The sequence below is a fragment of the Alternaria rosae genome (assembly GCF_020736505.1).
Source record: "Alternaria rosae strain MPI-PUGE-AT-0040 chromosome Unknown BKA58scaffold_2, whole genome shotgun sequence".
NCBI lineage: Eukaryota > Fungi > Ascomycota > Dothideomycetes > Pleosporales > Pleosporaceae > Alternaria > Alternaria rosae.
Genome location: NW_025763571.1, coordinates 886,256 through 908,136, shown reverse-complemented (window position 1 = coordinate 908,136; position 21,881 = coordinate 886,256). Strand labels below are relative to the sequence as shown.

General features: G+C 52.8%; 8 protein-coding genes across 8 annotated transcripts; 3 read left to right on the top strand and 5 right to left on the bottom strand.

Annotated features, from left to right (window-relative positions):
* Window positions 1–107: 107 nt before the first annotated feature.
* On the top strand, window positions 108–2,867 carry BKA58DRAFT_83207 (P-loop containing nucleoside triphosphate hydrolase protein). Its single transcript, XM_046175993.1, has 3 exons — window positions 108–387; window positions 453–1,740; window positions 1,789–2,867. Exons 1-3 carry the CDS (start codon window positions 179–181, stop codon window positions 2,692–2,694), a joined length of 2,403 nt encoding a protein of 800 aa, XP_046028642.1. The 5' UTR covers window positions 108–178; the 3' UTR covers window positions 2,695–2,867.
* On the bottom strand, window positions 2,850–4,771 carry BKA58DRAFT_83191 (Alpha/Beta hydrolase protein). Its single transcript, XM_046175992.1, has 4 exons — window positions 4,533–4,771; window positions 4,395–4,468; window positions 4,122–4,333; window positions 2,850–3,895 (listed from the first exon to the last, which is right to left on the bottom strand). The coding sequence occupies exons 1-4, from the start codon at window positions 4,640–4,642 to the stop codon at window positions 3,005–3,007; spliced, it is 1,287 nt and encodes a 428-aa protein (XP_046028641.1). The 5' UTR covers window positions 4,643–4,771; the 3' UTR covers window positions 2,850–3,004.
* A 210-nt stretch (window positions 4,772–4,981) lies between these two features.
* On the bottom strand, window positions 4,982–7,050 carry BKA58DRAFT_375982 (uncharacterized protein). Its single transcript, XM_046169465.1, has one exon. The coding sequence runs from the start codon at window positions 7,008–7,010 to the stop codon at window positions 5,094–5,096; it is 1,917 nt and encodes a 638-aa protein (XP_046028640.1). The 5' UTR covers window positions 7,011–7,050; the 3' UTR covers window positions 4,982–5,093.
* Window positions 7,051–7,550: 500 nt separating this feature from the next.
* On the bottom strand, window positions 7,551–9,459 carry BKA58DRAFT_408570 (cytochrome P450; the record flags this gene model as incomplete). Its single annotated transcript, XM_046172094.1, has 5 exons — window positions 7,551–7,722; window positions 7,781–7,834; window positions 7,898–8,147; window positions 8,379–9,001; window positions 9,065–9,459. The coding sequence occupies 5 exons, from the start codon at window positions 9,457–9,459 to the stop codon at window positions 7,551–7,553; spliced, it is 1,494 nt and encodes a 497-aa protein (XP_046028639.1).
* A 1,622-nt stretch (window positions 9,460–11,081) lies between these two features.
* BKA58DRAFT_408569 (uncharacterized protein) lies at window positions 11,082–11,875 on the top strand (the record flags this gene model as incomplete). Its single annotated transcript, XM_046172093.1, has 2 exons — window positions 11,082–11,651; window positions 11,708–11,875. 2 exons carry the CDS (start codon window positions 11,082–11,084, stop codon window positions 11,873–11,875), a joined length of 738 nt encoding a protein of 245 aa, XP_046028638.1.
* A 1,373-nt stretch (window positions 11,876–13,248) lies between these two features.
* On the top strand, window positions 13,249–15,266 carry BKA58DRAFT_331411 (fatty acid desaturase). Its single transcript, XM_046168172.1, has 3 exons — window positions 13,249–14,382; window positions 14,435–14,603; window positions 14,653–15,266. The coding sequence occupies exons 1-3, from the start codon at window positions 13,545–13,547 to the stop codon at window positions 14,834–14,836; spliced, it is 1,191 nt and encodes a 396-aa protein (XP_046028637.1). The 5' UTR covers window positions 13,249–13,544; the 3' UTR covers window positions 14,837–15,266.
* An 841-nt stretch (window positions 15,267–16,107) lies between these two features.
* On the bottom strand, window positions 16,108–17,979 carry BKA58DRAFT_83042 (uncharacterized protein). The gene has a single exon (XM_046175989.1). It carries the CDS (start codon window positions 17,826–17,828, stop codon window positions 16,572–16,574), a length of 1,257 nt encoding a protein of 418 aa, XP_046028636.1. The 5' UTR covers window positions 17,829–17,979; the 3' UTR covers window positions 16,108–16,571.
* A 776-nt stretch (window positions 17,980–18,755) lies between these two features.
* On the bottom strand, window positions 18,756–21,493 carry BKA58DRAFT_83040 (uncharacterized protein). Its single transcript, XM_046175988.1, has 4 exons — window positions 21,070–21,493; window positions 20,938–21,023; window positions 20,794–20,889; window positions 18,756–20,718 (listed from the first exon to the last, which is right to left on the bottom strand). The coding sequence occupies exons 1-4, from the start codon at window positions 21,362–21,364 to the stop codon at window positions 18,934–18,936; spliced, it is 2,262 nt and encodes a 753-aa protein (XP_046028635.1). The 5' UTR covers window positions 21,365–21,493; the 3' UTR covers window positions 18,756–18,933.
* Between the last annotated feature and the right edge of the window lie 388 nt (window positions 21,494–21,881).

Sequence of the window (21,881 nt, the reverse complement as noted above, 5' to 3'; positions counted from 1 at the left end):
TTCGTGCAATGCCCATGGTAAGATGTACGGGCACACGTCGACACGTGACTGGCACCTCCGCCCGAAACTCCGATAGCCCAACTTTTTCCTAGCGGGCTATTCGACATTGCGAAGCGACAGCAGACCCCGCGTCGTCCTTTTGTTCTTTTTCTTCTTGAACCGTCCAAGCGTGTTCAAGATGAGGGTTCAGTCTCTTTTCCGGGCGCAATCGCTCGCCACGAGCAGTCTCCGCTCTTCAGCTCGCTCGGTTGCGACGCCTTCACGATGCGCTCTTTCGACCATTGCGGCAACGCGCACGCCCTATACCAACGGCACGAAGACAGACACATGGATAGGTAGCCACACAACAAAGCCACAACAAAGATGGCAGTCTGCAGCTGCGCAAGTGTATGTACTGCCGTGTTTGTTCTGTCATGGCGAGAGAGCGACTGAAAGCTGATCGGAGGTCATAGGTTGGAGCAAGCGAAGGAAGACCCCTCTACCTTGACGCAAGAGAAAATCGTCGAGAACCTAGACCCTGTCGAGTGGGAGCGACTATCGCGAGTACGAAACATCGGCATCGCAGCACACATCGACTCTGGCAAGACCACCGCCACCGAACGCGTCCTCTTCTACACCGGCCGAATCAACGCCATACACGAGGTACGCGGCAAAGATGCTGTGGGTGCCAAGATGGACTCTATGGATCTCGAGCGTGAGAAGGGTATTACTATCCAGTCTGCTGCGACGTTCTGTGACTGGATCAAGAAGGACGATGAAGGAAAAGACCAGAAATACCACATCAACTTGATTGACACACCGGGCCACATCGACTTTACAATCGAGGTAGAGAGAGCACTGCGAGTCCTTGATGGAGCCGTCATGATCCTGTGTGCTGTCAGCGGAGTGCAAAGTCAGACCATCACAGTCGACAGGCAGATGAGGCGGTACAACATTCCAAGGATTTCTTTCGTGAACAAGATGGATCGTATGGGGGCCAACCCGTGGAAGGCTGTCGAACAGATCAACCAGAAGCTTCGGATACCGGCTGCGGCTCTCCAAGTACCCATTGGCCGCGAGGATGGCTTTTTGGGTGTCGTGGATTTGGTCAGGATGAAGGCGATATACAACGAAGGACCCAAGGGCGAGACCATTAGGGAGACAGACGAGATACCCGCGGATCTTGTTGAGCTCTGCAAGGAGAAGAGGCAGAAGCTCATCGAGACACTTGCGGATGTCGACGATGAGATCGCAGAGCTTTTCTTGGACGAGCAGGAACCGACAATTCACCAGATCAAGGCTGCGATTCGACGAGCTACAATCTCCCTCAAGTTTACCCCAGTTATGATGGGTTCCGCGCTTGCAGACAAATCCGTTCAGCCAATGCTCGACGCCGTTTGCGATTACCTACCGAACCCCTCTGAAGTCGAGAACATGGCACTGGACAAGAAGCGAGCAGAAGCACCGGTCAAGCTGGTATCATACAACTCTCTGCCGTTTGTCGGTCTGGCGTTCAAGCTAGAAGAGAGTAGTTTTGGCCAATTGACATACATCCGTGTCTACCAGGGCACGCTCAGAAAGGGAATGAACGTGTTCAACGCGAGATCGGACAAGAAGGTCAGGATACCGAAGATTGTGCGCATGCATTCCAACGACATGGAGGAAATTCCAGAAATTGGTGCTGGAGAAATCTGCGCCGTGTTCGGTGTTGACTGCGCGTCTGGAGATACCTTCACTGACGGCAATCTCGGATACACCATGGTAAGACTCCATGACTATTGTTATGATGCCTTCCAGCTGACATTTTAGACCTCCATGTTTGTACCCGAACCCGTCATCTCGCTATCGATCAAGCCCAAGCACACCAAAGACACACCCAACTTCAGCAAAGCCATGAGCCGCTTCACGCGCGAAGACCCTACATTCCGAGTCCACACCGACCCCGAATCGCAAGAGACCATCATTTCCGGTATGGGAGAATTACATCTGGACATTTATGTCGAGCGCATGCGCCGCGAATATCGCGTCGAGTGCGAGACCGGACAACCACAAGTCGCCTACCGCGAGACAATGACAAAGCGCGTCAACTTCGACCACACGCTCAAGAAGCAGAGCGGTGGATCAGGAGATTACGCGCGAGTAGTCGGCTGGATGGAGCCAAGCGAAGCCGCTGGTGAGAACAAGTTTGAGCAACAGATTTCTGGAGGCACCATCTCTGAAAAGTTCCTCTTCGCTTGTGAAAAGGGCTTCATGGCCTCTACAGCCAAGGGCCCGCTTCTCGGTCACAAGGTCCTGGGTACTTCCATGATCATCAACGACGGAGCTACTCACGCTGTCGATTCCTCAGAAATGGCCTTCAAAATGGCCACCCAGCAAGCTTTCCGCAAGGCTTTCCAGGCTGGTGCGCCTCAGGTACTCGAGCCGCTTATGAAGACAACCATCACCGCGCCGAATGAGTTCCAGGGTTCTGTTGTTGGTCTGCTGAATAAGCGCAATGCTGTTATCAACGATACGGAGATTGGTCCGGAGGACTTTACTGTCTATGCGGACTGCAGTTTGAACAGCATGTTTGGCTTTAGCAGTCAGTTACGTGCCAGTACGCAGGGTAAGGGAGAGTTCAGCATGGAGTTTAGCCATTACAGTCCTGCGCCGCCGCAGCTGCAGAAGGAGCTTGTGGCAAAGTATGAGAAGGAACAGCAGGCCAGGAATGCTTGAGATTAGCCTCCTAAGCTCATTTGGAATTGGAACAGGACAGGAGCTGTGGAAAAGCGCGGTGTTGGTATAACGAGCTCTCTGCATGCTCTGACCGCTGACGGCTTGCATCTATCTATCTACATTGACGGACGTCTGGCGCATTTTTGTGGGATGGGTAGAAAGGTGTAGAAGTATTGTACATGTAATGTTGTATATAACGCCGCCATATGACGACGAATGATATCCCCTCAACAGCTCCATCCATCTCCATCTCCATCTTCACTTCAACAAACCCAGGTAAAACCAATGCAATCTACCCTTTCCCCCAAAGCTACTCAACATCCAACCCCGGTCTCATCGTTTTCCTCACAAACGCCCTCCTAATTGCCAGACTAACCTGCGTCCATCCCACCACCTCATTATGCCCTCCATACCTCACAACCTCCAACTCCACCATCCTATCCCCCTTATCATCTTCGACCTTCTTATACGCAAAAGCGCCCCTCTTGACCCTGTTCGCCCCTTGAATCGTTCTCCTCTCCTCCTCCGCCACAACCCCTTCTTCCGTCAACATTTGCGTAGCCAGTGGCTGGAACAACGCTTCGGATTCCCAGTACGTGATATCCTGGTCGTTTCGCGCGTGCAGGAGAGTAATGTGGAAACCGGACTTCTTGGCTGAGGCGGTGGAGATGAGGGCGCGTAGGCGGGTGAGGGTAGGCCAGTGGTCAACGATGCGAGTAGAGAGGTAGTTTGCTATCCTGGGGTAACCTTGCAGTGGTTTTAGGATGGGGAGAATGCCGCCGATTTTATAAGTTTTGAGGAGTTGGGGGAGGGAGGTGAAGGGGGCTACTAGGACTATGCCGGCGAAACCTTCAAAGTTGTGGGATGGTTTGAATGTTGCAGATTGGGATGTGATGTCCAATGGGAGGTGCTCAGAGGTGGGATTGGTGAAGTAGAGGGCGCTGGCGGCTGTTACTGCGGTGCCGAGGCTTTGGCCTAGGAGAACGGTGCGGGTGCTGGAATGAGAGAGGTCGGAGGTGATGTAAGAGATTAGGCTTAGAGCGTCGGTTATTAGACCGCTTTCAGTGGGAATGTGCGGGGAGTTGGTGAGCGTAGAGAGTCCGAAGCCCCGGTAGTCGCAGGTTACGAGGTGAGTTTTTGGGATGCCCGAGACGGAGCGGTAGGTCGAGGGGCGGTAGCCTTGGGCTATGTGGCCAGCGTTCTGTTTGGGTGGGTTAGTATGAGTGATGGATGAGTTGGAAATATTGAGAAGAGTGAACGGTGGGTAAAGTAACAGAAGAAAGAAGGAGAACATGTATAAAACTGAGAAATAAGACTCGATATAGGTGAAGATGAGAATTTGGGATGTAGCAAGACCAAAGACTCTGGGAAGAAAGAGATAGCATGCCGAAGTAGAAAGTTAAGAATCGAATGAAAGCATGACCTACACCATGAAAGTTGACCACAACCCTACTTTCCGGGTCGCTGCTCAAGAGCTTCTCTCCTACCGTCCCCTTCAACTCCCCCGCAACTTCCCCCGAAACGGCAGCAGTGAAAAGCTCATGTTCATTCTCCAGATAAACATCTAGAGGAAGTACATGCCAGCAAAAGAGCTTCTCTTGATCCGCTGTAGTAAGCCAAAAGGGTTGTACTTGCCCCTCTACAAATGTATACTTAGCACAGCGATAGAAAAGCGGCATAAGGGTTTCAGATGCACTTACTCGCAAAGCCAAATTCTTCGGGATTGGTCACGTTATGGTAGAACCCAGTGTGAAATTTATGGGCGTAGAGAGCGCTGAGAAGACATTAGAATCGACTCCAACCATCATCTCATCTTTCATGATGAGAGCAAAACGTACTGCCTTTGTATCGTGGGATTAACCAATAGGCTCACAAACGCTGCCCAGACGATGCCTAGAATTGCAAATGTCCAGTACGCTTTTGTAAAGATGGCTTTGAAGTTGGGCATGATTTCAGTCACAGAACGTGCTCTTGCGCTGCCTAGACACTTTATACTGTCGAGTACGTCGACGCAGAGAAAGTACCCCGAGCGTAGCACTGGACGTAGGCAAAGTAGAAAAGATTATGGCGACGTTGCAGAGATGGAGCGCGAGAGAGGCACAGATGCATGGAGATAGGCAACTGCGGGTGATCTAACCGGGATAAGCAGGCCGCAGCGAAGATCTTGGCATCGGAGTTGAGCGATGGCAACTATAGATCTCATGTGTAACGAAGAGCTATTAGGTGCTTCAGAAAATACCGTCTCACGTATCTCACAAGGGTTATATCAATGGCACACGATAACGGAGCAAAATGTTTGTAGTTTGATGCAAAAAAATAAAAATGGGTATCATTTGTACTTATACACACCAACAAACTAGTGCAAGGTTTCCACAATATCGACACATGTTCAAACGATGTCAAACAAGACTCTTCCTGGGTCGTCCAGCTTTCTTCTTGTCTGCCATACTACTGGCAGGCCCACCGATTCCTCCCATGACGACGTCCTGAGTCGGGGTGGCAACCGCAGGCGTCACGTCGCCGCTCCTAATCCTCTTCTCTGGCAACTCATCACCGTCTCTGGGCAGTCTGAAGGCTAGGTACGTGTCCTCTGCCCTTTTGCACTTGTCAAACACCTCGTTCATGTATTTCTCCACGACATGCGGTGGTCGTATCGAGCGCGGCAAGGCGCTTGCGATTTCGTCGCCTTCATCGTGCTCGATTAGTAGAAGGACAGTAACTGGCTGGTAGAATTCAATGTTGTCTATTTCGTTCATCTCATCGAAATCTTCGATTCGTTGGGGTGGTTTAGGCGGCACGAAGGGTGACGAGGGGGATGATGCGGCGGGTTGTATGGACGCAAAAGCAGGATTTGTAAAGTTGGGTGTAGGTATGATAGTGCTCGGCGGGGGGGTGCCAGTCATGGCGTTAGTCGCATTACCGAGAGTCGGAATCGGCGTCGGCATTGATTTCTGAGCGGGCGTAGACGGAGGTTGGACGACAGGATCCGGCTTTGGCTTCATCTTGGTGATGAGAAATGACAGCTTTGCGCCTGTGCCATTGGGAAGCCATTCCATGAAACTATACGAAGGGAAGTAAAACTTGTCTTCGCTGCCGTGGACAAAACTGAAGACTAGCGGGCGATATGTTGTCCTCGGGGGTGGATTGTAGGTCGATAGCTGCGGCGGTGGGTGGTATTGCGGCGGTTTGCTGAAGTTGTTTGCATAGGGTGGATATGGCTGTTGTGTAGGCGAGGGTTGCTGCATCTGTCCTTGTGGTGGGACCGGACTGTATGGCTTGGGCGTGCTGGGCTGGATAGGCTGTTGGACTGGCTGGACTGGGCGGGGAAGCGGAGGAGGAGCTGTTTGTTTCGGTGCTGGAGGCGGCGGCGGTGGCGTAGGTTTTGGGGGTTGCGTGGGCGGAGGTGGTTTGGGCGTTTTTTCTTCCTTCTGCCTCGCCAGAATCGCCGTCAACTCGTTGATGTGCGTCTGGAAGAACTCGAGCTGTTCTTTACTTGCTGAGCCAGCTGCGACTATCTTCATGACAGCCTTCAGCTCGGGATCTGTTCCTGCTCTCGCGGCAAGCATGTGTATGACGGGATCAGGGGCGGGGGCTGCGGGGGCTTGAGGCGGAGGCGCGGCCTGGACAGGTTTGGGAGGCTGTGGTGGACGTGGCTGAGGTTTCTGCTGTATCGGCTGACCACCCTGGTATTTGGTGTGTTGATTGGGCTGGTTGTGATTTGGCCAGGGAGCATAAGGTGATGGCGCGGGAGCTTTCTTCGGCACGGGTTTGCCCACCTCGCGCGGGCCATAGAGGCGGATAGGCAATGTGTGCGGCTCGATGACGAGCTTCACGCTCACTCTATCGGCACCGACCTGGGGGAAGTTCTTGAGCAGCTCCTTCTGTCTCGCTGTCCTGGCCTTGTCCTCGTCGGTCCGGTCAGCCAGCTTCTTGGGCTGGTTGAAGTGGGCATGGAAGGTGCGGAAGTTGGCGCCAGACAGCCAGACAGCCTTGGAGCGCTCGAAAGATGTCTCGAGGACGCCGCTTTGCTGGATCGTCTGCCACTCGCTCGATGGAAGATGGAGAGGCTGTGGCTCGCGAAGTGTGGGCAGAGGCGCGCCGTCGACTAGCTGCAGGGGGAGTGTTTGTCGTGGGGGCAGCGGCGCGCCATCAGCAACGGGCGTCGCGGGCGCGGAGTCTTTGACGGCGAGGCTTGTCCGCTTGCGCTTCAAGGCGGCTTTGACGGCTTTGGCGGGCTTGTCGTTGGGCGTCTCGGGAGCAGCGGGGGCAGCTTCTTCGCGGGCGCGCGCCCTCGTCGATCGTCGGGGCTCAGACATGTCGTGTGCGGGGAGGGGTCGTGGCCATCATGTCATGGACAGAGTTGGGTGGTGAGTTGCGTCTTGCAATCGACCGACGCTACCTGACGCGTTCCCGTGCAGCGGCGCGCTAGCGTCCGGCACGCCAGGGCCGCTGCTACTTCGGCCTTGGCTGCAGGCTGGACGATAAGCCCGAGGCTCTGTCCACAGCCCGGGTCGATATCCTTGCCTTTATGCAGCCTGACTTCATTCCCCTCAAGCTCCAGTCCGACGGCGTGTCACGTTGCAAGCCAAGACAGAAGCAGACGTGCCAGGAAGAAAGCAATGAGTACGAGAGTTGGTGGTGGAATCAATGAAATTGTGCGTTCTAATGTCTAGTCGCTGTACCCAAAAGGTAAAGGAATGTGCCCTCAAACTGGAGAAACGTTTTGCTTTGCGCTGATCGCTGCACCGGCTGCCGACTCTCTTTGTCCTTTCTTTCAATCTGTCCTTCGATCGAGTGCTTCCTGCTCAACTCCACCTACCCCAACATGCTGCAGTAGCGTCGCGACAGCTCGCGCTTCAAGCCTTCGCAGCATCCTTCCAGCGGGGCTTCAGCACAACTCTCCACTTGCCATCGTGAAACTGCATCGTGATGAATTGCCGGAGCTGGATCTTCTGGTATCCAGCCTCTTCAAGGGCAAAGCGAGAAAGAAGGTTGGCCGAGACGGTGCGCATCTCTGCGTATGCGAAGCTGCACATGGACGTTAGTACGTCGTTTCAGAAGGAGATGAGGGGGGAGGGCAACATACTTTTGTCCGATGCAGTTGTGTCGGCCGTTGGAGAAGGGGAAGTAAGCGTCTAGACTACAATCTCACGTCAGAACATGTCCACATCAAATCTCTCCTCTCATCACCAGGGCGACTTACTCAGGTTCGGGTGCGTCCTCTCTTTCCTCACCTTCCAGCCAGCGCTCCGGCCAGAACCTCTCCGCCTGAGGCCAGTACCTCTCATCGCGATGGAGTGCTCTGTAACTGGCCGACACAATCGTGTAAGGCGGAATCTCGTTGCCATTGATGGTGTGGCCTTGGTCTGTGGTACGGCGACCCAGTTCGGAAGCAATAGGGTTCATGCGCAGGTTCTCCTTCAGACAGGCTTCGAGGTAGCGATATTGTGGGTCTGTGCGCACCGTCTTAGAGTCTAGGATGGGGTCATTGGGGCCAAGGACGGGCAGAGAAGCGAGTAGCTTTTCGAGAGCGGCGGGAGTTCGTGCGAGTTCCACGAACAGGCATGCCATTGTTCCTAGGGGGGCGTCGTTAGCTGCTGTGATCCGCGGTCGAGAGGGAAGACTTGAAAGCCGGAATCTAGGAGCCAAGGGGTGGGAATTGGGCATGGACGCATGTAACTTACCAGAAGTGGTTTCCGATCCAGCGAGAAGGAGCTCAGACATCTGATCGATGATGTCCTGGTTGGACATACGCTCTCCCGTGTCTGGTCGCGCGCCCTCGTCCAACATGTGCTGCAGGACATCAATACGCTTCTTGTTCTCCTGGCCTCCCTGAGCTGCAGCGCGTTCGTCGACGAGTTCGCAAATCGCAGACGTCATCTCCTTGGGCCAGTCAACCTCCCACTCGTATCCCATGCGCCTGAGGAACCTCTTCACAAAGACCAACCCATACCTCTTCGCCTGACCGTTGAAGATGGCATCAGGAATCTTGCTCCAGCGCTTGTCTCTGCCGGACAACAACTTGCTGGGATCGAAGATCTTGTCGATCTGCCCGAAGCCCTTACCAAACGACGACTCGCCCATGATGTCTAGCGCAAGACAGTGCAGGTCGCGCATGAGGTCAGTCTCGAAGTCGCCGTTGGGGTTGGACTTGGGGTCTTGAGTGATGGCCTTGTCGACTTCAGTGTAGTAGTTGCTGAGCAAGATCGATGTGCAGGCTTTGAAGAACGTATCTAGCTTGTCGACGGAAGAAACAGTGAAAGCTGGGCTGAGGAACTTCTTGAGGTTGCGGTGGGGAACCGGGCGACTGTGATTTTTCAGCGTCAGCCACTGCCGTATTTACATGGAAACACGAGATAGTACTACTTACATCTCTCCAAAGAGACCTGGACTTTTTCTGTCTCTCGAGATCTCAGCATACATGGTAACCTTGGGTAGATCGATGGTGAGAAGAATCTGCTTCATAGCTCCCTTATCAGAGATCCAAAGCTGCCTTGGTCCCAAACGGATGACATCGCCGTACTGCTTGTGCATCTTCTCGACATACTCGTGGATCGTGCCACGAGCGAAGAGCCATCGCAGATGCAGGGCCGTGTAGGGCGCATACCACGGTCCAGGGAAGCGCTCAAGGCCAGTCTTCTTCGTAACAGATCGAAGATAAGAAAAGCTGATCACTATAGCTAAGAGACTTGCGACTATGTTGCGTGGGTGCATCTCAATAGTGGAGAATTGCTCCGCAGAAGGGAGAGAGTCCATGGTCGGCATGAGATGCCATGGAAAAGTGGGAGTAGAGACATTCATTGTGAGCGATGAAGGTCAATATGATGAAGAGGGTTGAGATGAAGATTTGGAATAACGGCTTCCAATGTGGGAGTGGCGTCTTATAGTCAGGCCGTTTGAACAATCGCTATAATACTCTCCCGAAGTCACTCCCCCTGCGATCCTGCCAGTTTCACGAACACTGGGGATCGCCGTAGTTTCAACCCGGAGACTCTCAAGGTTAGGTTGATACAGAGTCCCCAGACGATCGCCATGCACTAGTTGCTAGATCGGAGGCTGATCAGTGGAGGGTAAACTAGACCCCCACAAGTCTGGTACCGAAAACCGACCGGCAGTAGGTTTAATGACTCAGTGGACATACCAACTCTTTCAAGAGACTACCGACGAGCTTCCACCCGAGAACATCGTGGGTACAAGGTTCGTTAGCATCGCGACTGGACTAGAGGCTGTTGAACACGACGGACCTCAGCCTCAGTGGCGTAGCGTAGTGTCAATTAATCCCGGGGACTGGTCGCCATATGCACGTGACGTCAGTGCATGTGTTTCTAGCTTCACTTTGTGTTTGACTACACCCTCATTCCTCGTCATATCCAGGTAAACACTTCGGCAGTCGGGCGACCCTAGCTAGGCGACTGGTCAGCGTAAGCTGACAGGTACCCCGTGGCTATTGGGTGCTTAGGATTTGGCTTTTTGCGTCGTCTTATCTCAATCGGCACTTGTTGCACCAAACAAGCAGTTGCCGTAATACGGTAACATCCACTGGCATGTGACAGACCCCACGAGGGTGGTGTTGACTTTGGGCACCGGGTCTCAGTTCAGGTCGTTGGGGGTCGCCCCCAGGTCGGTGAGCGATTGGTGTGTGCTGACTATACGGTCCATGTACGCGTGGTGTCATACTCTAATAACAGCCAGTCTATCCTCTTTGCATCATAACCTACAGACCACGAGTTACCTCTTGTTATCGCGATACCAACGACACAAACGATGCCAAATACCACCTTCGCATAAGTAACATCAGAAAATCAAGGCGAGTGGAATGTAGGAAGTCTAATTGGAGTGATCTCGGTATTCGGCCCGCACCGCTGCAGGTATCATGAGGTATGATGTCGAATGAGGCCGATGAACGCCATATGCGTTATTCGGAGATATGGGTGTGTGTGGAATGAGTGATCTTGCCCTAGCTGCATGACTCTAGGCTCGTTCATGCCACAGCTGTATAGTACAGTCCTCAAGGGTGTTGAGCTTGCATTCAGCCGCGTCAGCAGCGAGGTATGTTATCATGCCGATGGACCGGGCCGTATCGGGAGAATATCGAAACTTTGTCAAGACAAAGTTCCAACTGCGGGATTGAAGTACCGATGCAAAGCAAAGTTTCGGAGAGAACTCCGCTGCTTCCATTGGAGTGTTAGGCCCCCGGAAAGATATGTCTTTCGCCCACGCAGAGTAGGTATGTCGAGGCGCATGGTGGAGACCCAGCCGTTGTTTGACTACCCTGGTAGTAATCATCACTTCAAAAGTAGGCAGGTTTCCCAGACATTCCTCGGACCGCCAATATATCATCATCGCCGATTTCTCGTACTTGCATCACGTTGTCGTATCTTCCAATCATGGCTCGGGAAAGGATTCTTCTTGCCGGCGTCACAGGCTACATCGGGGGCAGTGTGCTCCACCAACTGCTTCGTAGCAAACATGCAGTGATCAAAGACGCTGATATTACGTGTCTAGTTCGGGGCCAAGAAAGAGTTGCACAGCTTCACGCTGCGTTCGGTGACAGGCTCAAGGTTGTAGGCTTCGAAGGTCTGGACGATACTGACCGTCTTGTCGAGATAGCAAGTCAGTACGACGTCATCTTCAACATGACGCTCGGCTATCATCTCGCCAGTGCTTCGGCCTTCATCGAGGGCCTTTCCTTACGCCAAAAGTCCACTGGCAAAGATGCCTGGATGGTCCACACTTCAGGTGTCTCGAACCTTGCGGACCAGCCACTCTCGGGTGTTCACGTTGAATCCAACCCCGATCTTGAATTTGACGACTCGAAGGACAACATTTATGAGTATGAGAAGTCGCGCAACACAGGAAAAAAGTACATTCAACGCACAACGGAGCTTGGCATGATAGATGCTGGACTCGAGTCAGGCGTGAAGACTGTCGTTCTCATGTCTCCATTGATCTACGGGGTGAGCGACGCCTCCCCACAAACTGCGGCCCCGCACGATATTGACTCCTCGTTTAGGTTGGAACAGGCTTGTGGAATAAGCGTAGTCTGCAAGTTCCTCGATTGGCCCGAGCGGCGATCGCTGAAGGGGAAGCCATCGTTATCGGTGACGGCAAGGGCGTGTGGGACAACGGTACTATTACCGCCGAATCTCTGTCACAAACGTACGCTGATCTCTTGTTCTAGTTCATATCGAGGACCTGGCAGAGCTCTACGAGCTGGTACTCGTGGAGATCTTGTCAAAGGGAGGCGCTTCTCTGCCCAAGGGGAAACAGGGCGTGGTTTTCAGCGCACATGGGCGTCACACGTGGATCGAGGTGTCGCAGGGGGTTGCAAATGCAGCATTCGACGCCGGCGTGGTTAAGAGTAAGACCGTAAGGTCTGTTGGTCTCGCCAATGGAGCCAAACTCTTGACTGGTGGTGTTGAGCAAGTTGCTGAGCTGGGGTTCGCAAGCACTTGCAGGACCCGCAGTGAGATCGCTAAGAGGCTGGGTTGGTGCCCTAGAGCAGGACTTGAGACGTGGGAGCGAGGTTTCGTGGAAGAGGTCAGTGCGCTATCGAAGCTGTGAAGCGGAAGCTGTCCGGCGGTTCGATCAGTGCGGAGGGATTAGTCGGTGCGAATAGGGCTATACGGACCCATGTTGTACATAAGCTGGCCAAGATAACACATGATGTGCTTCCAGACGAGAGATACAAACGGACAATCAAATTGGCGATGCATGTTGACTGCAGGATAGCGTCATTCCAAATGTGCATCGGGTCAAAGGGAGATATCGGGCACACCTAGCGAGAACACCAAATCTGGTGTAGATAATGCTAACGTGGCCCGTGCCGGTCGAATTACCCCATACGACATTCTCGTGCATTCTAGAGTCGGCCGATTAGGTTTGCAGGAATGCCATGCAAAGAATCGATGTACAGCCTCACTGAGGATGGCCGCCGAAAGTTAAAGTAGGGTTAAATGGACGACGAAAAAGACGAAGAGCCCGAGGGGCGTGGAGGCGCACAGGCAGTAGAGATTACCGAGACGCCAAGTCGTTTCGGAGCTAGTTCCAGGGTCCAGCAAATGTGCCTGAACCCTTTTTTTTCGTGCGACCACGACATCGGGACCCCACAGTCGTAGCATTAGTCTGCTTGCTACCCAGACAAAGACACCTCTCTCCTGCCCTCTAAGGCTAGGATGCGTCTGTTGAGCATACGGGCCCTCGCCCCGTGAGATAAGCATGGCAACGGACGGGATGGCGTGTAAAAAGCCGTTTTGAGCCGCGGTCTTGCGGAAACTCAATTCCAAACAGTTTCTCCGGTACTTATCAATGGTATATACATGGTTTGAATAACTAGGCGAGAACCTGCGATATGAAATTCGCCGAAACTGAGCAGACACTCCTGGTTCCATGTGGGTCTTTGACGCGAATGAGATCTGCAATGTTGTTCACGTTGGGTACGAGATTGGCAGCGATGCGTAGACCGTTCCAACGGTCGCCCAGCCCTGTCGAGTAAAGGAGAAATTACGCGGACGCCTTTTGGCTGCTCCTGGTCTTTCACACCGACTTTTGCGCGTAAACGGGCCTTGCCTGCCGCTCCAGCATTCCATCCCTCGATTTTATCGTCGGGCCGCTCTAGACTAAAGCTTTGTCTCCAAAGCTAAGTCCAGGACTTAGCTAGGTACTTTCCGCAACACTGTACTCCACATAGGGGTCCAATCTGATCCACTGAGCGTCTTCGTCTTGCCTTGTTGAGAACGCACCAAGGGCTCTCTGGGACTGTGCAGCTTTGTGGTCTGAGTAGATAATCGTGCCCTCTCCCTTCCTCTTCCTCTCCCTGTCTCTCTCACATTCTTCCTTCACCACCCACCATGAGTGCAACCACAACCCAGACGCTCACCTCGCCGGACATGGCACCGGTTGGAGATGCCTCTGTGCCCGGAATTAAGGCACTTCGAGAAGCCATCCCAGAAAAATGTTTTGAACGCTCTCTTCTGAGATCCCTTTCGTACGTTGCACGAGACCTCGTGGCTGTCAGCGCCTTGTTTTACTCTGCCGTCTGCTTGACACGTCTTGAGTCGTCTTGGGCCATTCCGCTCTGGGTCCTCTACAGTTTCGTGCAAGGTCTGTTTTTCACAGGACTTTGGATTTTGGCGCACGAATGTGGCCACGACTCCTTCTCAAGCCATCTCCAAGTCAATGCGGCCGTTGGTTGGGTCCTTCACAGCATTCTTCTTGTCCCATTTTTTTCGTGGAAATTCAGCCACTCCCGTCATCACCGCTACGCAAACCACATGGACAAGGACACCGTCTTCGTGCCCAACCGCAAGCCAACCTCCGAGTCAAAGGCCGAACCGAGTTTCTTGACACGCCTCGTGGACCACGATGCGGCGGACACACCTATTGTCAGTCTCTTCACTCTGGCGATTCACCAGCTCTTCGGATGGCCAGCCTACATCCTGATCAACGCAGGAGCTGGTGCACAAAGCCTTACCAGAGGCCGTCGATCCACCGTGCCTACCTACAAGCAAAGCCATCTCGATCCGACTTCGCCCGTCTTCACTCGTCAAGAGCAGCCATACGTCCTTCTATCCAACGCAGGCATCGTGGCTGTCTTTGCAGTCCTCTATCAAGTCGCTCAGACCCTAGGCTACCGTAACACTTTCTTGTTGTACGGTCTTCCTTACCTCTGGATGAACCATTGGATCGGTAAGCATCTTTTTGCCTCAACCGTGTAAACAGCATTCACTAACCATGCAAGTCGCTATCACCTATCTCCACCACACGCACCCAGAAGCACCTCATTACGAAGATGGGGCCTGGACTTACCAGAAGGGCGCCATGTCCACTGTGGATCGCGAATTCGGCTTTATTGGACGCCACATCTTTCATGGCATCATTGAGTACCATGTCGTGCATCACATCTTCCCGTAAGTAGTTTTACTTTAACTTCTGTTGGATCTGAAACTGACGGCTCAGGCGCATTCCCTTCTATCACTGCGAAGAGGCTACGTTTGCCATTGCGCCGTTGCTTGGGGACAAGTACATTGCGCAAAAGAAGACGTCTTTCCTCGCGGACCTATGGGAGGCCTTCACTACTGCCAAGTACGTGGAAGCTCGCCCCTCGAGCGAGCCAGGAGTAGTGCATTGGGCCAAGGCCTGAAAACTTCACACCGCTGTCCCGCATTTCTGAGGAAATTTGCGCCGCTAGCCGCATTTGGCCAGGTCTGGCGGAGACACTCCACGGGGGGACATATCCCGAATCGAAGAGCGGTACGCTTAGGTACTTTACACAGGGTAAAGGGTCTGCAGTAAGGGTCGCTTACAACATGGGCTTGGTGTCTGGGATGAAACCGATGCTGGTTCGTCTCAATCCTGTCGATCGCCACGGTACGAAATAGGGGTTCGTCCCTTTTTGCCACCATGCCACAATCGGTAAGCGATGGGTAAAACACCCTTGGATTTGTGCGGTCACAAAAGCTGCTATCAAGTTCACAATAGACACGGTCATTTCAATGTGTATCCGAATCATGACATCATAAGCTTAGAAGCCAGATTCACATAGCTTTCACAATCTTACTATTCGTGCTCTATCGCTTTGTACACCTCTTATCGCTTCTGTTATCTCGACTAGCAAAGCTCCTGCATGGCGCGTTACTGCTTTAGACATGTTCCACAGCTGAGCAATACAACCTCACCCTATGGCACTGTCGACCATCCCTCGAGCTACGAACCCACCGGGCTGTATCGACGAAAGCTCGTTCTGTGGCTTCGACCAAGCAACTGACAGCATCACCAGTACTATAGAGTTTCTGGTGATAGTCTGCTAGTGTAAAGCAGGATTCGCACAACATTCCAAGGTTCTGTCTAACCGACAGCTTTGCGAGTCTGCGCAATGAAGACACAAATACTTCTGAACTACCCAGGTGCTGGCCTGTCCTCGAACTTAGTCTCTCCATTTCTGAGCGCATCTCACTTCGCAAACACCAAAGTCATTCTTTGCATCGCACAATCATTCTGCATCTAGACTCATCTCAAACATCGCCCTCGCCATTCTCGTCCATACTGCGCCACACCCCCACTAATCCCACTGCATGAATATCAAGGGCTTAGTACCTGACGCTAGCTAGTACAGTGGCTGAGCAAGCCTACTTCTATTTCCATATCCAAAATGATTCACATCGTTTGTCGTGGGATGATGCTTGTGCGGCTTTGATGGCGGGGGTCGGGTTTTGAGGGCCCTGTGATGGTCAGGCATGCGAGGTTTCAAGACTTCGGAGCTCCGAGCCTGATTAGTGAACGGGCTCAGGGAGGCGGATGGATGGACTGGAGTGGATGGGGGAACGGGATACGTCTGTGAGCATGTTGGGGTAGACATGAGGGTTGATCTTGTCGTGATGGAAAAATGAGATGTTTGACAGGAGCAAGTTTCATGTAATGTGAAATGGACGAATTGTAGGATCACCAACCTGTCAATCAACCAACAACATCATCCAACATCAAGTTCACTATTTCAGCAAACGGCAAATTACCTCTCAGCCGGTTTCAGTACGCACTAGGAACGACAGATGACACAGTCACGCAATAGAGTCGGAAAAGGCCATGGTATCAGATATCGTTTCTAAGGCTTCTAAGCCGAGGGTGATTTTGGCTATCGACATGCATCCTTGTGACCCCGTCGAATTTCAAACCCCTTAATGTTCGATCGAAAATTTCGAAAAGTCCCAAATCCAGAACGCCAATAGATGCGGAAAAAAGCTTTGGGTATGTACAACGGAAAATTCGGTCCCAGACCACATTCCCGGTTGAAAAAAAAAGCGGAAGAAACGAGTGTGTGAATGTAGTCATGTATCAACATGTGTCTTCGTGAGCGATGCGTGTCATGAAGCATTGTGCGTTTAGTTGACAACGCGGCGGCTGGACCAACGAGGACGAGCGATGCGTCCGTTGTAGCCACGCTTTGTGATGCTGCCGTTGACACAGGTTGTGCCGGCTGCAACTGCTTGCCAGACGACCTCGCCGTTGTTACAGAGACCGAATTGATCGGCGCCGTTGCAGACCACCGAGCCGTTCTCGGTGCAAGTGCCCGCGCCACCAGCTGAAGGAGTGGAAGGTGTGGAAGGAGCGGCAGGAGAGCCGGTTCCAGCAGAAACGGTGGGTGCGGCCAGAGAGGGAGCAGTGGGCGAGGCGGTGACGGTAACGAGTGTGGTAGAGGTCGATGGCACTGTGGGTGCAGCTGGTGGAGCGGCAGATGCAGCGCTGGAAGCTCCGGGAGCGAAGATACCACCGCCGTTAGGTGGGAGAGCAGATGACTCGCCACCAGCAACAGATGTGGGAGCGGCAGATGGCTGGCCCGCGGCGGGGGTAGTAGGAGCAGGATGGTACTGACCATCGTTTGCAGAAGTGGGAGCAGCAGATGGCTCTCCACCAGCAGGAGATGAGGGAGCAGCTGAAGGCTCGCCACCAGCAGGGGAAGATGGCTCAGAAGGATCAGAGGGAGTAGTACCAGTAGATCCGCAGTCGCCAGTGGGGTCAACAACATTGCCGGCATCTGCACCACTTTGGAGGTTTGAACCAGGGTTGGGGAACTTCAAGTCCTTGCTGACTTCCTGCTTGCAAGTGGTTGATGCGATGTTGGCGACGAGCATATCCGGGAGGGCGTCGAACTTGGACTTGTCGCTGGCACCACCAGTAACCTCGATGGGTGCGCAGTTCATATACATTTCTGGGCCGCCACTCAATTTGGCGAACCATGTCCAAGCAAAGGTAGCCTTGCCATTAGGAATGCTGTCAGGAAGCTCGAAGTCGAAAGCCTCGGGTCCGTCGATACCAGGGCAGCCACCCTCGATAGACTTGATGACCTTGAAGACGGAATCCTTTGTAGGTTCGGTGTCTGTAGTTACGCTGAGCTGGCACGAGCCACCCCCGTGAACAGCACTTCCAGAGAAAGTGAGCGATTGCTTCTCGCCCACAGCCATCGAGTTCATAGTGGAGACAGTGAAGCCAAGATTGGACTTGCACGGGTATTGCGATGCGGTGATGGGTGCGTTGTCGATCTTGTCTGCGCTGTATGGTACAGGAGATTTCATGATCATGTGAGCGTTGGAAGTAGCGAAGATGGCAGCCGCAGCTATGGAGATAGATCGGAGAGACATGGTGCTGATGGTAGTAGTGATATCGTACAACGACAGTAGAATGTTAAAATTGAAGAGAATGTGGATGAGCTAGCCCTGCTAGTCGTGTAAAAAATGCTGCAATGGAAAGAATGTAGAAGTTGCCGAGAGAGCGTGTGTTGCGATGAGGGCATTATGCTGTGAGGCAGCTGTAGTCTCTTATACTCGTGTCACCACCAATGTGATGTGGGTACAATAGCCATTGCGTACCGCCACCAAAACCTCCACATTGCGAATCCTCGAACGATCCTCTAATCAAACGAGTAGTCTGGAGGGCGAGGGTGTCAACGCAAGACAAGGTACATGGGAGTCGTTGGTGATCCACAGCGGCGAGCGTCTACGGGATGAAACGGGCGGTCCGGGTGTGCTGAGGCTCTCAGCCAAGGGAATACTAGAACGGCGCGCAGCCGACGCAGGTACATCATGCGTCGCCGCCTAAGTGGGAAGGCGACGAAGACGTGGACTCGAGGATCACCATGTGTCGGTGAAGGGCCTAAGGAGAGAGGTTTCGTTTCGATGTTGCATCTGAACGTCCATTGGTTGAGGCGCAGTCGCTTAGCAGGTCGGCAAAAGGTCCGGACCCCTGTGTGTTTTATGCTGCGTCGCACCTCCGAGCCAACGACCCCTGCATTGCCAGGCCCATTGGTGAGCCGCTTACAGCCTCTCGACGCCTTCAGCTTTTGGTGTCCGCAATCCGCTCCACCGCGTGTGGGAACGAAGCTTGCTTTCATCCCTGGCGCCGCGCGTGCCCTGTCACACCTTCATCCGTTTACTGTGTAAGACTGGCTATCGGAAAGCGCCAGCTGGCCGATCATGATCTTCGCCAGCTACGACTGTGGGTATCCACGATATCGCCTCTGATTGCCGATTGGGAGCAACAATTGCGTTGTTTCGTATGCCATCTCTTCATCCTATAGAAATGCGATGATCAAGTCAGCATGCTACAGGGTCTGCGAAGTCTCGATCTTTTCGGAGTCCTCCTGTTTCTTGCCTGCCGTGCAATGGCTGAGTATGCTGCGCCACGACGGCATGTGGAGCGGGTGTGGCATGTCTCCTCGATCCATGCGGCATTGAGCTGCAGCCGAATTCAGCAATAGAGCCGCTCTCGTTCTAACTTGCGCATTGGCACGCCCGCAGCCAGAGCAATGTGACCGACTTTGTCACTGCCGCGCACATCGGCAACGTATACCTCAAGATCTTTCAGGAGTCTCGCTCTTTCCATCGCATCTAGCGTAGTCCCTCCATCGGGTACCTTGACCCAAGGATTCTCATAGGTCATGCTGGTAACGAATCCAAAGAGTTCCGGTCCTAAAGTCCTGCACTTCAAGACTAAAGCCACACCACCTGTCAAGAGGGTGATCATGGATGCGGCAAGCAGGAGTGCAAGCCAAGCAAAGTTGCAGACAAAAATTTGTTCTGTAGCGGTGATAATGGCTGATGTTGTCGCTGCAACGAATGGCGATTCAATGTCCTGTATCCGTTGTTCAAAGGTAGTGTACCAGTCGCTGAAGGTATGCTCGGTGACCGTCAAGTTCTTCGGCAGGTAGGCATTAATGTCGTCGAATGTATCTGTGTCTGGTCCGTAAAGTGATAGGTTTTGAGGTAAGCTACCAAAATAGCCTGTCGGCTGAACACTCAGTTGATAGAAGGTGTTCATTACCAGACCGAGTCTTTTCGAGAACACATCGGGGGACACCAGTGAAAGGTTCGTAAACATAACATCGCTAGAGAAGTGGCCCACTTGCTGCACGAATGGAAAGGCAGAAGTGTTAGCCAAGAAGTGTTCGGTCGGGCTCGATCCAGTCGTGAACTTTACTGCGCGAGGAAACTGTTTCGCAAACGCGAACATGATCGTACCATGCTCGAACCCAGTGAGCGATGTGGAACGAGTATCTTGCAGCGATTTCCTGAGCTTGGTTGTGGCACAAGTGTTCCCTTTACATTGCACGAATGCTTCAACGTGAGTCTGAGACAAAGAGCATGTCGCAATGTTTAGTCCAATTTCGTTGCCACCATGGGTTGTTGCGTATTGCGAGACAAAGAGAAGCTCTCGGTTCATGGTAAGCTCTTTTTCGGGCAGGATGGAGGTATTGTAGTTGCCAAAAAAACCGTTTAGACGACCCATGAAGAGGTCCTGGTCGTCTCCGACTTTCATACCCCATGGGAAACTCCGGGTTGTATCCATGAAGAAAGAGTTGCGATCTCCCATGGGATTGCCGAATGGATCATCCTCCTCTTTTTCGAACCATACTTGGCCAGGCGCCAAATCTTCCAACTTAGTGTAGTTAGTGGTATAGTAATTATCTGAGCCGTTCACGCCAGGGTAAGGCGCTTGTGTAAAGGGCTGACAGTCTAGCGACAGGTACGTGTACTGGAGATTGAAGCTTGAGCTGTCGCGGGACGGAAGGCCAACAAGGGGAAGACCGACTAGAGAAGAATAGTCCTCCGGCGATGATGCATCCTTAGGTACCGTATACCAGCCATTGGAATCAGGCGACGACGAGTTAACTGACTGCAAACTGGGTATCTTGATGTTACCCCAGGGATCTTGAGTTCCTAGCTTCGTGGACAGTGGTGCCAATAGTGCTGCGGTATAGAGAGCTCCGGCATCAGCAAACTTCCCACTGCCGATATAGGTTGACGACAGCCCCCACATAGTTGCTGCTGGGCCGGTAGTCATGTATCGAAGTTTTCCAGATGTATGAGAAGCTCTCAGACTTCTTGTCATGAGTCGAAGTGATGCTTGGCCACCCAGTGGCGAAAGAGCCCACAGGAAGAGAAGGTTCACACCAACAACTGTAAGTCGTTGTAGCAGCAGTTGACTCTCGAAGGTGCCCCAAACAGACTGGCTTGCCATGAGCAGTTCCAGTGTCTAAAGACGAATTAGTCGCTTGATCCAAGACTACAAGAACTTCTTGAAGAACCTGTTTCGAGAAGATGTACATACGCTGATTCTAGACCCTCTTTCCGCGAGAAACCGCGCAATCATCTTCATACTTCTTCCGGTTATGGCAGCGAACACGATAGGAAACATTGTTGGACCCTGCACCTGTTAGTGAACTGTATGGTAGCGACCCATGCTTTGTTTTACAAGGTCCATAGCCGTTTCCACCTTAGACCCGAATGCCGAGTCTTGAGTTGGTTTCCCATTCAGGGTGATCACGGCAACACCAAGAACTACATGAGTTAGATCAGCAGTATAGGATGAAAATTGGTAGCTTACGGATGAAGTACAGCGGCAGCAATACGAGCAAGATGTCTCCCAATGCATAGAGCCATTTTAACCAGGTATGGGCTTTCAATGGCCGAGCTTCCTCAGGCCAACTCTCAATCTTCTCAATCGCAGTCTCCCAAGTCTTAGATTTCGACGTCGATTTCGGCTTCGATTTCGGCGTGGTCACGGGCGTCGCATTCGCACCCGCGTCCACTAGAGCATCGACCCTGTCTTCCACGGTCGGCAGGCCACGCAAACCATGCCAACGAAAAGGGCTCCAGCGTGAAAACCCGCTAATATCCATGGCTCTCTTTGCTTCCGCCCTTCGTCACAAAAAGACGAAGCCGCGTCACCGTAACAAAGTTCTGAAAAGTAGGGGGGAAAAGACGCTGAGTCGTAAGCAAGCCAAAGGTAGGATGAGGCTGATAGTTCGCACACAGCGAACGACACCTCTTTTGCTTCCGCATCCCCATCCCATGCGGCGCAGTACCAGAGCGAATACTAAGCATAGCGCTAAGTAAACTTTCTACTTTTGACATTTTAGGAGCGCGCTTCCTGAAGTCTCAGGCTGGGCTTCGGGCGTTCCTGGCGAATCGGTTTGTGGGTGGTGAAACGCGAAGCGCTTGGGCGGGTCTTACTAAACAAGTTTTTGGGACATTTAGGGAAATCGCGATTCTATCACATTGCATATTGGGATTCACGCGACACTGCTTGCGGGAATGATGCCAGCCTCGGGCCGGGACGAGGCGGATTTAGAATTGGTGGTTTGGTGAGGGAAGCTGGAGTGGGTGGTGCTGTTGTGATGTCGGTGCAGCGCGGGT